At 44.7% G+C, this 16,210-nt stretch overlaps 1 protein-coding gene across 5 annotated transcripts in view; it reads right to left on the bottom strand.

Moving 5' to 3' along the window:
* PTK2B (protein tyrosine kinase 2 beta) overlaps positions 1–16,210 on the bottom strand; it is a 500,318-nt gene that overhangs the window by 57,256 nt on the left and 426,852 nt on the right. For all 5 annotated transcript variants that reach the window (XM_078649940.1, XM_078649942.1, XM_078649937.1 and 2 more), the window contains one exon: positions 2,786–2,894. In XM_078649940.1, coding sequence (XP_078506066.1) covers positions 2,786–2,894 — 109 coding nt within the window. The remainder of the gene's footprint in view (positions 1–2,785; positions 2,895–16,210) is intronic.

The following is a 16,210-nucleotide window of genomic DNA, read 5'->3' as shown; positions in this document are numbered from 1 at the left end:
TAGTGTTGAGTTTAAAAATTACACATTTTCCTTCCTGGAGAATTAAAGTAGTGCCTAACAGTAGTACCAGAAAAAGATTTATACATTCACCTAAATTATCTGCTCCAATTTGAGGGAGCCCACTGGTGGTAAAAACATATTGAGACAGCAAAGTTAGATGCGATGCAAGCAGGGCTACAACTTACCCCATCCATTTAAAAACAATGGTAAAAGTGCTGTGAGTTTTAACTATCACATGGTCATTGATAAATGCCCGACAAAAACACTTTGGGGACTCTGAAGAAACACTTGCATTAGTGTCTGTAGTTAAAGGCTTCGTTACTACCAGACAGGCGATCATCCATATTAGTCTCCAACATGGATGCCCTAAGAGGTGAAGACACAAGTATAAACCCATAACAGACGAACAGCCTGGACTTTCAGAGTTCATCACTTCAGCAGGGTGAGATATGCGTTGAGTGCCTTTATGTAGAACGCTGTATTTTAAAATGGAGGTACAAACAGCATCATCATCGGATGACGGATTTTATATAACTATCACGGGAAAGTAGTTTTAGAACTTACTATCCTTAAGTTATCTAAGGCCGCCCTGTAGCAGCCTCTTCTGATTGGTTAGCCTTTGGCAGCCTGAGCCAAGCTGCCTCCCTGAGTAGGTGTGCAAAGGCATGGGGCTGCAAAAAACAGCCATTTGGTGGGAGGAGATTTGCTTCCAGGGAAGCCAGAGAGAGAAAGGGAGGGAGGGGGCTGGGTAGATAAGCTGGACTTCAAAGGCAGGACCTCTGCAGAAAACAGATGTCACAGGACCCAGACAAACCCCACTTCCTTGATCTCTAGCCCAATGCTAGATTAGGAGAGAGACTGGAAGGGGAGTGTACTCAGTTTTTAGCCACATCTCTGGGTTTAGTTACAGAGACACACGCACCAAGGAGAGACTCTCCCCATTTAGATGTTTGGGAGACTAGTGCATTATGGGTTACAAATACGCCACACTTCACCAGGAAGTGGTCATAACAAGGGGAATCAGCTTTATTAGGTGCCCACTCCTCCTGCAAGCCCACAATGGAGGATAAATATGGCAGAGCTTCAAAACCTCTTGGGAACACTGCCTGGAACCCTAGGAAGCAGGAGTACTACTGCCTTGTTGGGCCCTTGGACTGCATCCTAGAAGGCCTGCACTCTGAAAGACTACAGCTGCTGCACTCACAAGGCTCCAGACACAAAGGACTGTGCCAGACTCAAAGAAAAAGGTGTGGTCTACCTGACCAGCAACAAGTACAACAGAGCTGGAAGACATAACCTGCAAAACCAGAGAGAAACACCGCTGCTGAGCATTTGCAACTGGAGTTTTCTGCACTGAACAGGTGCATTGTGGAAAATTGAGTCCTAGGCCCCCAGGAGGCAATCCAGAGTATCTGAACCTAAACCCTTGGATGGTGCTGTTGGACTCTTATTTTTCCCAACTCCCAAAGGAACCAACAAGAAGTAAGATCTCAAAGTTGGAAACTTTCTGCAAAGTTTTGCAACTAAGCTCCAGGAGGAGACCAGCTCGACGTCAAAAGTCAAGCTGCTGTCGCCGACTTGCAAATCGAATTGACTGCGCTGGTGTGCCCCACTGAAATTTCTGGAGTTCCCTGCCATTGACGCCAAGAACAGATACTTCCAGAGGCTTACCGAGGCACTACGCTGCAGCAGACTGCGTCAAATCGATCTCCGGATCTGTGGAACCCGAGGACTCGTCAAGAGAAAATCTCCAAGAAAAAGACCAAGTCAGAAGGTAAACTTTTGACCGTGACCTAGCCATCACCCTATCCGACCCTCCATAGTGGTCAGTCTAAAACATTGACTTTGTCCCAGTCCAGCGCGACCAAATCGATGTAAGTGGCGCTTAATACTTTTTGGCACTAAAATACACAATGTTTGATTTAATCTTTAAAAAATTCATATCTCCTGGTCCCTACATTGGAGTTTTATGGTTTTGATGATGTTTTGAAGAAACAAATATTTTCTAGTTTTATAAATTGGTGTTTGATTTGTATTGTGTCTGACTTATTTACTGTTTTGTTGGTATTAAATGCTTTATACATTCCTGTATCCTTAGTTAAGCCTGATTGCTCGTTTGTTTAGCTACCAAGGGTTGAGCAAGGATTAATTTACTGAGACTTGATTAGAACTAGTAGTGATTGTGGTATTATTACTGTCTGTGGGGGAATACCCCACCTACTAACAACGAGCTTTCCTACAGTTGTTGATAAAAATATAAAAATAGATCCACTAAAGGTTCCACAGAGGCCTCAACAGGAGTTCTATGAGAAAGAGGTGAAGCCATGGTGCACTTATGGCAGGCTGTTTACAGAGTCATTTCAAACAAGGAAAGTCCGAGTGATTAATATGCAAATAGGATACAAGCTCTAGTGGAGGACAATTTATAACAATATTGGCCCATATTCTAAATGTTCTCATCCTTGCTTGCTCATCTGCTCCTGTCTCCGCTAAGAAAAATACAGCCACCAGGTCAGACCACTGGCAGGCGCTTAGGAAGAATATATCCATCTGATAGGTCACATCCAAGGTTAGTTTATGAGATTTTCATGCATGTCTCCTGTGTATAAGACAAATTTAATTTTTGTAAAACTCATATTTTCGGATCAAAGGCTTTGAGATATCTAAGAATAGCACAACTCAGTTTTCTATGTGTACATTTACAGAGCAGGGCTTATTGTAGTGATTGGATCTAAACAGAAAAACATGAAACATAATCTGCCTTGTCCAATAACAAGACCCTTACCTTTGGAGGGGGTTCATGACACATAGCTGGTTCCACAATTTTGGGAGGCCGGTGACGATTGTTCCTCTCCTGTTCTTTCAAAATGTCCTTCTCTGTCTGATAAATATCACTACACAAAAGGAACAAAAGTGCTTAGATAGAACTAATAACAATCCTGCATATCCCATATATTTGGAAACATTAACGTTCTGCTTGTTTAGTTTAAGATACCACTTAAGCAGTAAGTGTGCTGATGATACATTATTTGCTATTTGTGGTGCTCTAATATGAAAAGTGGAAGTTACTGAACAGTAATCTGCACATACAATGCACTTCCTTGTTTTCAAAATGGGAATGGAAGGAACAAGCAGTCTTACACAGTCTTTGGTCATTTTGCAGCCCAGTCACTAGTGTACCCACCTACTTCACCCCCTGCAATACAACTGAGATTTCACTCACCAGACACCCATAGGCTTTTTTTCAAATCTGCCCATTATCCTACATCCATACCAAAGTTATGCAGACAAGTAGCACCGATGGTAAGTCATCCAAGTAAGTGGGCGTAATTGTGTAAGATTAGTCACAAAGCTCTGTGTCCTCCATGCCTCACTGAAGATTATCAAGCACTCCAGAATAGTTCAATTGGTTTAAAGCTATTACAGAGGTGTTCTCTTCTCAGTGGTTGACTAAACTAACCCTGGTCTCTGGAACTTATATTGAGCGCACAGTGTTGTACCATGATGACTGAATCAATACCAGATTCTACAGATAAACACCAACCATGTATACTATTACCATTTTATTAATTGTGTGGAAATGTATCCAGTTCAGATATTCAGAAAATTTACTATCGATTCGTCCACAAACATATTATACGAAGAGTATGTTTTTGACCAGGTGTGGGGGCTATTTGAATGAAACTTTCTGGAGGTATTGCCTGACTACAAGAAAGGAGGTGAATCAGTTGAGTGTCTGCTGATGGGGAAAAAGAATGTGAATAGGACTTTAAGATTAATAGGGTCAAAGGCTAGCTAGAGTTAACCATACAGGGGGGTTGGCCTTTTCGATGATCTTCAGATTATGAACATCAAAGATGGTCTTCATGTAGCAGACGGATTTGCAGATGTGGAGGGTGTTGCACGCCAACTATTTGCAAACTTTGAAGTTACGTATTGTGATATTGTTTATACCATAGTGCTTTGAGTTCTAATTGACTTTCTTTGCTCAAATAGGCACCTGAGTGTAAGTGAGAACCTCAAGAGAGGATCTGAGCTTGCCAAGGAGAATTTAATTGTCGGCTAATTGGTTGGTAGGTGAATGGCATACTTACAATTAATTATGGCTTCCAGTTTATGATAACCATTGATTCTACACCCGCTGTTTGTGTATACATATATGTTTAGACTACAATTTTGTAACTAATTTATTAATCATTAAGGGCCCGATGTAGGTAAATTAGATTTATCGATTCATAAATACCGAATTTTACCGATTCGGTATTCATGAATCGGTAAATCTAATGTAGGTAATTTTTCAGTAAAAAATACCGAATCGGTAGGATTCGGTATTTACCGATTCTGTAATTACAGAATCGGTATTTGTCATTGATTCCTATGGGCCTTGAAGCCCAGAGGATTCAATGGCAAATACCGATTCGGTAATTACAGAATCGGTAAAATTATCGAATTGCCAAGGGGGACAGGGTGTCACTTTGACACTATGTTGCACTTGTGGCTTGTGTGGCATGTATGTGTGTCACATGGCACAGGTGTACATGCACAGATGTGCATGTACACAGGTATTCGTTATTTACCATGCAATAGTATTACATGGTAAATAACGAATCGGTAAGGGCCTGTGGCACTGTTTTCAGTGCCACCTACATATTGATTTACCGATTCGGTAAATTTACAGAATCGGTATTTTACCGAATCGGTAACTTTACTGATTCGGTAAATATACTGAATCTGTAAATTTTAAGGCCCCTACATCTCCATTTGCAAATACCGGTCGGTAACGGCCGAAATCGGCCGTTACCGACCGGTATTTCCCGACCTACATCTGGCCCTAAGTCTTTCTTAGTGTGTCATATTTGTTCTGAGTATATGTTATAGCTTTGGTAATTGATCACTTTTTTAGAGTACTTTTCAATTTGCCATTGTGAGGGTCTCAGCGCCTTGAGACCCTCACGGGTGAGTAGCGTGCTTACAATTCCCTGATTGATTCATTGATTGATTGTGGTGAAATTTATAAAATGAGTTCCCATTTTTGGTAGCACTGAGGTTGCTGAAAGCATATACTACTAAAATGGAACCTGCTCAATGGTATGTTATGAAGAATTTAAATCCTTCTTATGCTTAACTGGAGGAATAGCCTTCACTCGTAGGAACATGCAATCCTTGGAATTACTGCATATTATCACAACAAATAGGTAAGCTTGGCATATCAATGGATCGATATAGGTGCAATACTCTACATGTGGTTGGAACTATATGTGCCTGATTCTCATACTGTACTCTGTTGGACGTTTTATATTACTATAAAACGTACTACAAAATGTACTACAAAATGTATGTTTTTTCTATACTAATATGTTCACGGTCTACACACATTTAAGTATAGATTTTAGAATAAAAAGTGGGAAGGACATAATAGAGTGCATGGAAAAAATGGCACACTTACTTCTAAAGGGGATAAGATTAGGGAGGAGTAATAGGGGTTCAGAGATGAATGTCCCCCACTCACACAAGAGTAAGCCAATTGCATTAGTATGCAGGCAGAGACATACAACTTACACTTTTGCAGTCATTTTGCAGTCAGAGTTTATGAATACTTAAAAGTAGTAAACTTACTGCAAAGTCTTAACTTACTCAAAAGTGTAACTTACCTTTTTGAGTCAGGCCCAATTTTTTTTGTATACTACCAGAATGTTAAGATTTAAATACTAAACATTTAAGTAGCCGCTATAATACTGTGGCCATAATATTGACTACTAGGATCAAAGGATCAAAATAAGCTTTATTCGGCTTTTTAGTTTAAAAACCATAAAAGCAGCAAAATGAAATGCATTTCATACAAAAATATCTCAACAATACATTTCATAGTTAAAATATGAATTGATTTGAACCCAACTAAAATAGATTAACAAAAACTACTATTCAAAGAAAAAAGTCAAAATACACAGAATCCCCCCTGTTTCACCCGATGTTATGGTGATTCGGTGCTCGGGGACCAGGATAGAAATCGTGCAGGTCCCAGATACAGATAGAACCATCTCCAAGTTTGGGTTTGGTAGATCTCAAATAGGGGGCAATGTTCCTATATTTAAATTTAATTAAGATCAGGTCCCCCGAAACATTTTTGGGTAGATGACCAAGCCACCCCACTCTTCTGACGCTCATTATCCCACCGTCTAGTGTAGATGGTAATGATCTATTGTTTTTGAGCCAAAAAATGGCTTTGTTGAGTAGGTCCTGGTGTAGCTCGCGTTTGCCCGGACTGAGAGGGGGGACCCCAGAGAGAACAGTGACGTATGGGGCAGCTTCGGGGGGTAGATCAATGCGACGTCTTCTCTCTAGGGGGATCATATGAGCTCTATGTGGGGCATGTTCAGAATTACAAGTCGCTTTTTTCCCAGTATGAGTTGGTGGTATCAGAGGGGAGTTGCAAGTTTCAATTATCCTGGGAGCATTGTTAGACCTTTCACAGGTGTTATGGTGGATATTAGAGGGGGTAACAGTATTACCAGTTGATGGATATGACCCAATTACAGTTTTTTCGATTCTGGCCAACCTGTCTCCCAAGTCATTTATTTTTGCTACCAATGGAGATAGAGCAGTGATGAGCAGTCGCTCTATTTGGGCCAGGAGGGTCACTTGAAGGGGGGATGCGGAATCATTTGGTCGAGTCTCTGCTTTATCCAACGTAAATGAGACTGGGTTGGGAGCGAGTAGAGAGGAGCTGCATTTATTGGATGGAGAGAGGGTTATAACGGGAGATGCCTGGGGAGAAAAATATACTAAATCAGTGTCTCTGGCCGCTATGGGGGGTGTTATACGATCTGGGATATAGTTTGTGCCACAGAGGTCGTTCAGCTCTTCCCAGATGGACATTATAGTTTGTGGTCTGGATCCGGATGACAACAGTAATTTGTTCAAAGCGATAGAGGTTAAGAGGATAGAACCAGACTGTACCTTATACTATGATGGAACCAAGAGTGGTGGCCCGTCCCGTCCTCTTTGTGCCTCTGAGGGCCACAGAGGGCCCGCCCTTTGCCCGGGCTTCGCCCGGCGCGTCCCGCGCGCGTCCTCGCGGGACGAGAGGCGTTCCGCTGTTTAGTAGCGCCCCCGGGCGCAGGCTGTGGTGTCACCGGTGCGCCGGTGAAACTCCGGGGCACCTGGGAAATGAAGTCCCCCACTGAGCGCTCGGCGCTCCGCTGTTTGATCCCTGGCCGTTGCCCTCACGGCGCTGGTGTCGGTGTCTTAGCCGTTCCCCTCACGGCGCGGTCTGTGGCCTCTGCTGTCGGGCTTGCCTTGCCCCCCACTGAGCGCTCGGCGCTCCGCTGTTTAGTAGCGCCCCCGGGCGCAGGCTGTGGTGTCACCGGTGCGCCGGTGAAACTCCGGGGCACCTGGGAAATGAAGTCCCCCACTGAGCGCTCGGCGCTCCGCTGTTTGATCCCTGGCCGTTGCCCTCACGGCGCTGGTGTCGGTGTCTTAGCCGTTCCCCTCACGGCGCGGTCTGTGGCCTCTGCTGTCGGGCTTGTCGGGCTTGCCTTGCCCCCCACTGAGCGCTCGGCGCTCCGCTGTTTAGTAGCGCCCCCGGGCGCAGGCTGTGGTGTCACCGGTGCGCCGGTGAAACTCCGGGGCACCTGGGAAATGAAGTCCCCCACTGAGCCCTCGGCGCTCCGCTGTTTGATCCCTGGCCGTTGCCCTCACGGCGCTGGTGTCGGTGTCTTAGCCGTTCCCCTCACGGCGCGGTCTGTGGCCTCTGCTGTCGGGCTTGTCGGGCTTGCCTTGCCCCCCACTGAGCGCTCGGCGCTCCGCTGTTTAGTAGCGCCCCCGGGCGCAGGCTGTGGTGTCACCGGTGCGCCGGTGAAACTCCGGGGCACCTGGGAAATGAAGTCCCCCACTGAGCGCTCGGCGCTCCGCTGTTTGATCCCTGGCCGTTGCCCTCACGGCGCTGGTGTCGGTGTCTTAGCCGTTCCCCTCACGGCGCGGTCTGTGGCCTCTGCTGTCGGGCTTGTCGGGCTTGCCTTGCCCCCCACTGAGCGCTCGGCGCTCCGCTGTTTAGTAGCGCCCCTGGGCGCAGGCTGTGGTGTCACCGGTGCGCCGGTGAAACTCCGGGGCACCTGGGAAATGAAGTCCCCCACTGAGCGCTCGGCGCTCCGCTGTTTGATCCCTGGCCGTTGCCCTCACGGCGCTGGTGTCGGTGTCTTAGCCGTTCCCCTCACGGCGCGGTCTGTGGCCTCTGCTGTCGGGCTTGTCGGGCTTGCCTTGCCCCCCACTGAGCGCTCGGCGCTCCGCTGTTTAGTAGCCCCCCCGGGCGCAGGCTGTGGTGTCACCGGTGCGCCGGTGAAACTCCGGGGCACCTGGGAAATGAAGTCCCCCACTGAGCGCTCGGCGCTCCGCTGTTTGATCCCTGGCCGTTGCCCTCACGGCGCTGGTGTCGGTGTCTTAGCCGTTCCCCTCACGGCGCGGTCTGTGGCCTCTGCTGTCGGGCTTGTCGGGCTTGCCTTGCCTTGCCTTGCCTTGCTATTGACTACTAGAAAATAGTGATGGTTAAACTTAGGCTTACTATACTTAACTCTTATACTTATACTTAAATACTAAACATTTAAGGAGCTGCTATAATGCTGTGGCCATAATATTGAGTACTAGAAAATAGTAACGGTTAAACTTAGGCTTCCTATACTTAACTCCACAAATATATACCTTGACAATATGTGTAGGTATGTAGATGAAGAGTTAAGAATAGAAGATATATACTCATATATACTACATATACTTCCTTTCACAATATTCTGGTAGTCCATATTTTTGCCAGGAAATAGTTTTGTTCTTGATATTCTGACATACAATTAAGTGCTTGGTTCACCTTTGTGACAAGACAATACTTTTATTATTTTGAATTTTATTAATTGAATTAAAAAAGATGTTTTTAAATCAACATTAAAACAGGGATGTAAAGAAATTTTGTTCTCATTTGAAATTGCTTGGAAGATAATTCAGTAGCTGCCTCCATCTTTCTCAGATGGACATCTGGGTTACTTAGTTTTGGAGAGCAAGCCTTTGGTTTTTTTGTAGACTGTCAATGAGGACATTTTTGGAAGGACCTGAACATGATCTGTGATGGTCTGGGCATTCCTTGGAGTGGTGGTATAGCACTGCAATTAGTTAAACATAACTGCCAGGGTTGTACACAGTTAAAACAGCAGCAGTTTGTAATAGGTAAAGATGTATTTTTAGACTTGAATGTGTGTGGTTGAGGGTAAATGAGAAGGTGAAGATGATTTAGGTAAGGATGGCTAAAAGGGAGATCCTTTTGTATGTAATGTGGTGGGAATTAAACAGAGTAGGGTTGTCAAGGTAGGAGTTGCCTGTGTTGGAGAAGGTTGTTGAGGAGGTTCAGGTGGATAAGTCATTCACCATGTTTTGGCTCATATTTAGGGGAAACATGAGGAGCTGGGAATCGGAGGCATCAAACAAAGCATCAAAACGAAACAGCAGAGGCCACTAGAAAAATGCTGACCTAGATATTTTGTGTATGATGACAAGCCTACCACAATTTAGGTGAAACCAGGGTGGATGGATGTTTTTTAAGGGAAGTGGAATGACTGAAGATGAGTAGAGGATGAGACGGTGAACTAGGTTTCAGTGATTTTGGGGTGTCTAGGTTCTGGTGAGTGATAAAGTTGCAAAGTTGAATTTTTTTTGGTACTGGAGTGGAGAGAGTGGAGGAACATTGTTTAACAGCGTGCTCTCTATCATAATGTGGACGAGGTTAGACAAAGAATGCCAGTTGGAATGGCAATTTGGTTCTGCTGGATTGGAGCAGAATATGCTAAAGAAGTTGGGGGCAAAACCAAATCTCTCACATTAAGAATCAGCAGTTTCCTGATGCTAACAGCACAAAAATATGTTGGGTCCTGATCACCCTAACATGTTTAGGGCCTTTATCAGAGCCCAGTCTGGGCATTCTGATAGTAGGTCCATAGAGAGTTATTATTAGTATGCGGCTCAGTGCAGTCCCTAAATAAATTCAGATTAAAATACCTTTAAGTAGTTCTTTCATTGCTGATGGTCACTCAGAAGACCAGTACACTACTTTTTTGTTAAAGCAGTAAACAATGCTCGTGTGGGCTGCTGAGTCGCCACTATCCAGCTATGGCAAGACAAATCCAAGGTAGTCCTTTCGAGGTGTAGTCTTTTAGTTCTCATTCACCTCCTTTATATATGCTTGTATGAGGCTGATATACTTCCCAAATCTGGCCAGCTCAGTGGGCTCAGTGATCGTGAACACAAGGCTCCTTGCCTCATTATAGGTTCGAGTTGTGTATGTGAGAAAGAGGTTTCAGCAAGTGCAACAGGAGTGCAGAAGTTGAAGGCAGCAACATAGTAGATGGTTGAATGACTCCAACCTATAAGCACAGAGTCTTCAGTTGGTGATCTTATTTATTTTATTTATTTATGGTTTTGTATAGCGCTAGAATCACTCCAGCTGGAGTATCTCTGCGCTTTTGACCGGTAAATCTGTGAACATACTGAGGGAAGAGTTTAGATTTCATTTTTGAAAAGGATAGTTTTTAATTGCTTGCGGAAAGCTAGATGTTCTTTGCATTGTCTTAAGGTCAGTGGTAGTTTATTCCACAGCTTTGGGCCCATAGTGGAAAGAGCTCTACCTCCATGCCTAGCTTTTTTGACTTGGGGGACCACAAGTAGAAGATTGGTACTTGATCTGAGGGACCGTGCTGGGACATAAGGAATAAATTTCCGTTCAAGATAAGTAGGTCCCTGTCCGTTCAGGCACTTGTGGATCAGACAACAAATTTTGAATTTGGCCCTTTGTCTAACTGGGAGCCAGTGTAATTGCTCCAGGAGGGGTTTAGAGGGAGTTCTCGGAGGGGCATTCAGAACAAGGCGGGCTGCCGTGTTCTGAATAACCTGCAGTTTATCTAGCACTCTTTCGTTGACGGATAGTAGCAAACCGTTGCAGTAATCTATCCTGCTCAGGATGAGTGCTTGAACGAGGATTTTCCTCACTGAGTTGGGTAGAAGGGGGAAGACTTTACGAAGTAGGCCAATAGTGTAAAAGCATATCCCTGATATGTAACTGGTATGCTGTTTAAGTGATAGATCATGATCAAGCCGAATACCCAAGTTCTTCACGATCTGCTTGGGTTCGGGAACAGCCCCCAACTCTGCAGGCCACCAATCCGGAGTCCAGAGTATCCTAGCTTCCCCAAACAGCATGATCTCCGTTTTGCTGACATTGCATTGGAGATAGTTGGAAGACATCCAATGTGCCACTTCTTTCATGCCAGCTGAGAAAGAGTTCCTAACCTCGGCGGAAAGAGATTTGAAGGGAAACAGGAGTTGCGTGTCGTCTGCGTAAGATACGGGAACAAAGCCGTATCTACGCAGCACTCCTGCCAGGGGTGCCACATAGATATTAAAGAGCGTAGGGCTCAAACATGAGCCCTGTGGCACCCCCTTAGAAATCTCAATTTCCACCGAGCGGTATGTACCCAAGGTGACTCTCTGGGTACGGTCAGCTAGGAAACTCTTTAGCCATTCAAGGGCTTTGTTCTTAAGGCCAGCGCTCGACAACCGCTGAATTAAGATGGAATGAGATACGGTGTCGAACGCTGCCGATAGATCTAGTAGAACCAAGATGACTGATAAGCCCTTGTCCTGGTAAGCATGGAGATCATCAGTAACCGACAGCAAAGTAGATTCGGTACTGTATTTGGGGCGGAATCCCGATTGAGACTCATCCAAGGCCTGTACTTGTTCAATATGTCTGGATAGATGTCGATTGACATATTTTTCTGTGATTTTCCCCAAGAAAGGTAGCAGAGAGATGGGTCTTAAGTTTGTCAGGTCTGCCCATGGTAGGGCGGTGTTTTTCCTCAGAGGTCTGACAAGAGCTCGCTTCCATTCCTTGGGGACAGTGCCTGAAATGAGTGAGAGATTCACTAATTCTGTGATCAGTGGACTAAGTTGTTCATCCAGAGTGGGTATTAGTCTGGCAGGGATAATATCCTCTGGACTGCCACTTTTAATCTGTTTTATAAGACTCGATACTTCTTGAAGTGTAACAGGGGGAAAGGTGTCTAGGGATTGTGAGTCTGGTATGGAGTCAGAGAAAATGGATACGGGAGTCCTAGGAACTGAAGCTGAGGCCTGATTGGTACTTAAAATTTTATCATAGATTTTATCAATTTTATTCAAGAAGAAACAGGATATCTCATCACACAACTGCTGGGATGAAGTATCAGGAGCTTCACATGCTGTCGGTTTAGCAAATGTCTGTACTATTTGAAAAAGAACTCGAGGGGAGTTTCCCGCTTCTTGTATCCGAGTAGCAATATGTGCTTTCCGCGCACATCGTATTGCTTTGTGGTAGGAGGATAATGCACTCCAGTATTTTTCTTTATCTTCTAGAAGATGGGATGTCCTCCACCTTTTCTCTAATTTCCTGGCTCCTTGTTTAAGAGTTCTCAATTTGTCAGAAAACCAAACTTCTTGCTTTCTGACCGGCCTGGATTTAAAAGACTTTAGTGGGGCAATTTTATCTATCGTTTTCCTGGTTTCATCTTCAAATTTCTTAAGAGCTACTTCAATATCATCCGAATGTCGTAGTATAGGAAGGTTAAAATTATCTTTAAAAGTAGAATTAGTGACTTTATGCCACTGTCTGCGGATACAGGGTAACGTGCTGAGGTGCTTGGGTTTGGGCGCCTGAAGGGGAGTGACAAATTCCACAACAAAATGATCAGTCCAGCTCACCTGGGTAGCAGGTGGGCAGAAAATTGTGTGTATATTGGAAAAGACTAGGTCTAAAGTGTGACCAGCCTGATGTGTAGGTCCTTTATTCTTTAGTGTCAAACCTAGAGTTGATAGGTCTGTTATTAATGACTGAGCATCATTGCAGTCATGTTTCTCACCATGGACATTAAAATCTCCAACTAGTGTGAACTCACACTCATCATTAATATGTGGGGCAAGTAGTTCAATTAGATTGTTGGAAAAGTTTTTGTAAGGACCAGGTGGCCTATAAACTAAAGCACCTTTATAGTTTTCCTTAGAGGACTGTATCTTAAAAATCAGAATTTCAATGTTAGGGGAACATAGATCATCTAAAATTGTAGCTTTCAATTCTTCTTTATATACCACAGCAATGCCGCCACCAGTTTTAATAGGACGGTCCAGTCGCAATAATTTGTAATTACACGGAATGGCAAGAGTGATAGCCGGAGTACAGTGTGGTTTGAGCCATGTTTCAGTGAGAAAACACAGCTCAGGTTGATTGGAAGATATCATATCCCATACCTCCGCCGTGTGTTTTTAGAGGGACCTAATATTACATAGGATGTTTTTCCTACCTCGTGGGGCGGTATCCATGACTGGAGAGGGCATGGATGTCATCAAATCACAACTATATATGTGAGAAATCAATGTTTGAGCCGTGGTAAATTGAGTGCAACAAAGACGGCAAGAAAAGGGGCCTTCAACCTCTAATTGGGAGGTACATTTAGCATTTAGTGGGTGAGGGACATTTAAGCTGCGCAATGCCATAGAGGAATATGTTAGACTCACCGAGGCAGGGGTAGGCGGTGTAACAACAGGACCTGCCATAGCCCCTGGCCCGACCGGGCGCGGACGGGCGCAGACGGGCAGGTCTTTGGCTGGTCTTCGGGGTGGAAACAGAAAGCCATTTTGGATTTAATTCTTTAGACTGTAAGCCCATCAGCCTTGCAACATTATTTCCTTAAGCAGGGCCAGACTGGTAACCGAAACAGGCCCTGGCAAACTGCTCAGCCGGCTTCCCTGACAGGGAGGCGGGGGTGCAGCCGAGCTGTTTGCTAGGGTCGGTTTCAGCCAATTTTGTTACAGGGGGCCGATATTGCTTGTCCTCGGTAACTAAAATGGCTCCCCAGGGGCCCATAACCGCCCCCCACCCTTGTGGCCCACCGGGGAAATGCCCGGTGCCCGCTACAGCCAGTCCGGCCCTTTCCTTAAGGCAATTTTTTCAGAAGGCGCAAACGAGTTATGGCTGCGGACTGAAGCAATGTGGCTACATTTTGTAATGCGATTTTTGCACAGCTTGTAAGAGTGGCGAGTTCTTAAGTTTGCCCATGTCCCTTGTTTTCGAAAGTATCCTTGTTTTCTTTTTTCAGTATTGCTTTAAGTGATGTGTGTGAGAGCTGTAGCTTGTTTAATACCGACTGGTCTATTTGGAGGGCGGCAATTGATCTTTGGAGATAGTGTGACCAGGCATTCCCCTCTGATTTGAAGATATTCTGGAGGGTTGCTTCCAGGGTCTTAAGCTGCTCATTTTATGATTCTGTAGTAGAACTTTACAAAAGCCACCATACTGGCCCATGATTGGCTCTCCAGTTCAAATTCCAACCATACCAGGCATCCACATATGTATCATCGTAGTCTGAAAACACTTTTGTAGGCTTTAAAAATTGAATTTTTCCATTATCTTGAAAAGTTTACCCAAGTAGACTTTGGGGCCATATTTGATCTTCGGAGGAGTGTTGCTCCTATTACGCTTCTTATTGGATCTGTGGAGGGGCATTCAAGATAGTTATTCATTTGGAAAGTTTTGATGAGAATTAATTCCGCCTTTGCTTCTAAATGCATCAAATGTGTTTTGGCTCCTCCTTTTGATGATAGCCAAACGTATATGAGTCAGTGGTTTACATTTTCAGTGGACCCAGACTCCAATTGTGTTTTAGTTTCTAAGATGGTGTGCCAAAGATTAGTACTTTGGTCTTAGAGCAATTTGCCGCCATTTTCTTGCTTATATTTGTGAAGGGTACGGAGTGCTTTTTGGATCCCTATTCTGGAGTGGTCCAGAAGGTCAATGTCATCTGCATATTGTAATATTGCAACTTTAGTGTCTCCAATTTTTGGCGGAATTAAGTTAGCCCTTTTCAAAACCGAACCCATGTCGGCTGTGTACAGGTTGATTAGTAAGCACATAAGCACACACCCTTGATTTAGGCCGTTATTCATCAGAATATTCTTTAAAGACGCAATTGGTGATAACTTGACCCTGACCCCTGTTGAGGTGTGTAAAGATATATTTGCTTGGAGCAACCCTCTGAGGTTTCTCTATTGGAGGTTCCTGTCTACTGAGTCAAACACAGCAGAGTAGTCAACAAAACACACACAGAGCAGGAGTTGCTTCTGGCTGGTTGCCTGGTGAATTAAGAAGGAAAGTGCCACTATGTTATCCATTGTTGAGGAGTTTGCCCTAAAACCAGTTTGGCAGAACAGGATTATTTTGTTCACCTCTGCCCAATGCTCCAGCTTTTTCAAGTGGGCAGAGGCGTAGGCCTTTGCATCAATGACCAAGAAAGCAATAAAGTGGAAGTTTGCTAGGTTCTGCCTGTCACCCTTCATAAATATAAGGTGCAAGATGGAACCCTTCCAGCTCTCCGGGACCTGCTGGGTCGATAGGCAGGACTGATATAGTGGATATAGTATTGCTGATCACAGATCAGTGTCATCTTTGAAGACCTGTGCAGGGATACCATTGGGGCCAGGAGCTCCAGTGGCTCTGTTTTTCTTCAGGATTTCAGTGATGCCATTGATAGTTAGCAAAAGACACACAATTGATGGACGGAATGCAGAACAAATCAAAACATTAAACTCCAGTCAAGAGAGCTGGGTTAAATAAATCATTCTTTTGCTCACCATGCCACCCCAGTTTAGACCTGGCCATATGCAAAATAGTCTTGACCCTGTGCCTCATGGGAACAGTCCAGGCTGAACTGCTAAGCCAGGTCCTCCTTGGACAGGAAACAAGCTTCCTAGGACCGGTTTTGGGGTTTCACCCCTCATCAGCCAGGATAGCTTGATTCCAGTGCCACAGTGAGCCCTGGACCCACGTCTTGGCATACCCGGCGCACTTAGGGCGAGAAAGCAAAACACACAATTGATGGACAGAATGCAGAATAAATCAAAACATTCACCCCCAGTCAAGAGATCTGGGTTAAATGCATCATTTTTTTGCTCACCATGCCACCCCAGTTTAGACCTGGCCATTTGCAAATCAGTCTTGAATGGCATTGTGAGTAAACAAACAATGGATTTGGCCTCAGATCTCTGTACTAGGGTGAATGTATGACATTGTTCGGCATTCTGTCCATCAATTGTTCTTTTTGCATTGATGGTTTGCAGCATATCTGGGTTCTGGGTTTCTGTAGGGGTG

The sequence above is a fragment of the Lissotriton helveticus genome, chromosome 6, assembly GCF_964261635.1.
Source record: "Lissotriton helveticus chromosome 6, aLisHel1.1, whole genome shotgun sequence".
Taxonomy (NCBI): Eukaryota; Metazoa; Chordata; class Amphibia; order Caudata; family Salamandridae; genus Lissotriton; species Lissotriton helveticus.
Note: the sequence above shows the minus strand (reverse complement) of the source record. Positions and strands in the feature narration are given on the sequence as shown.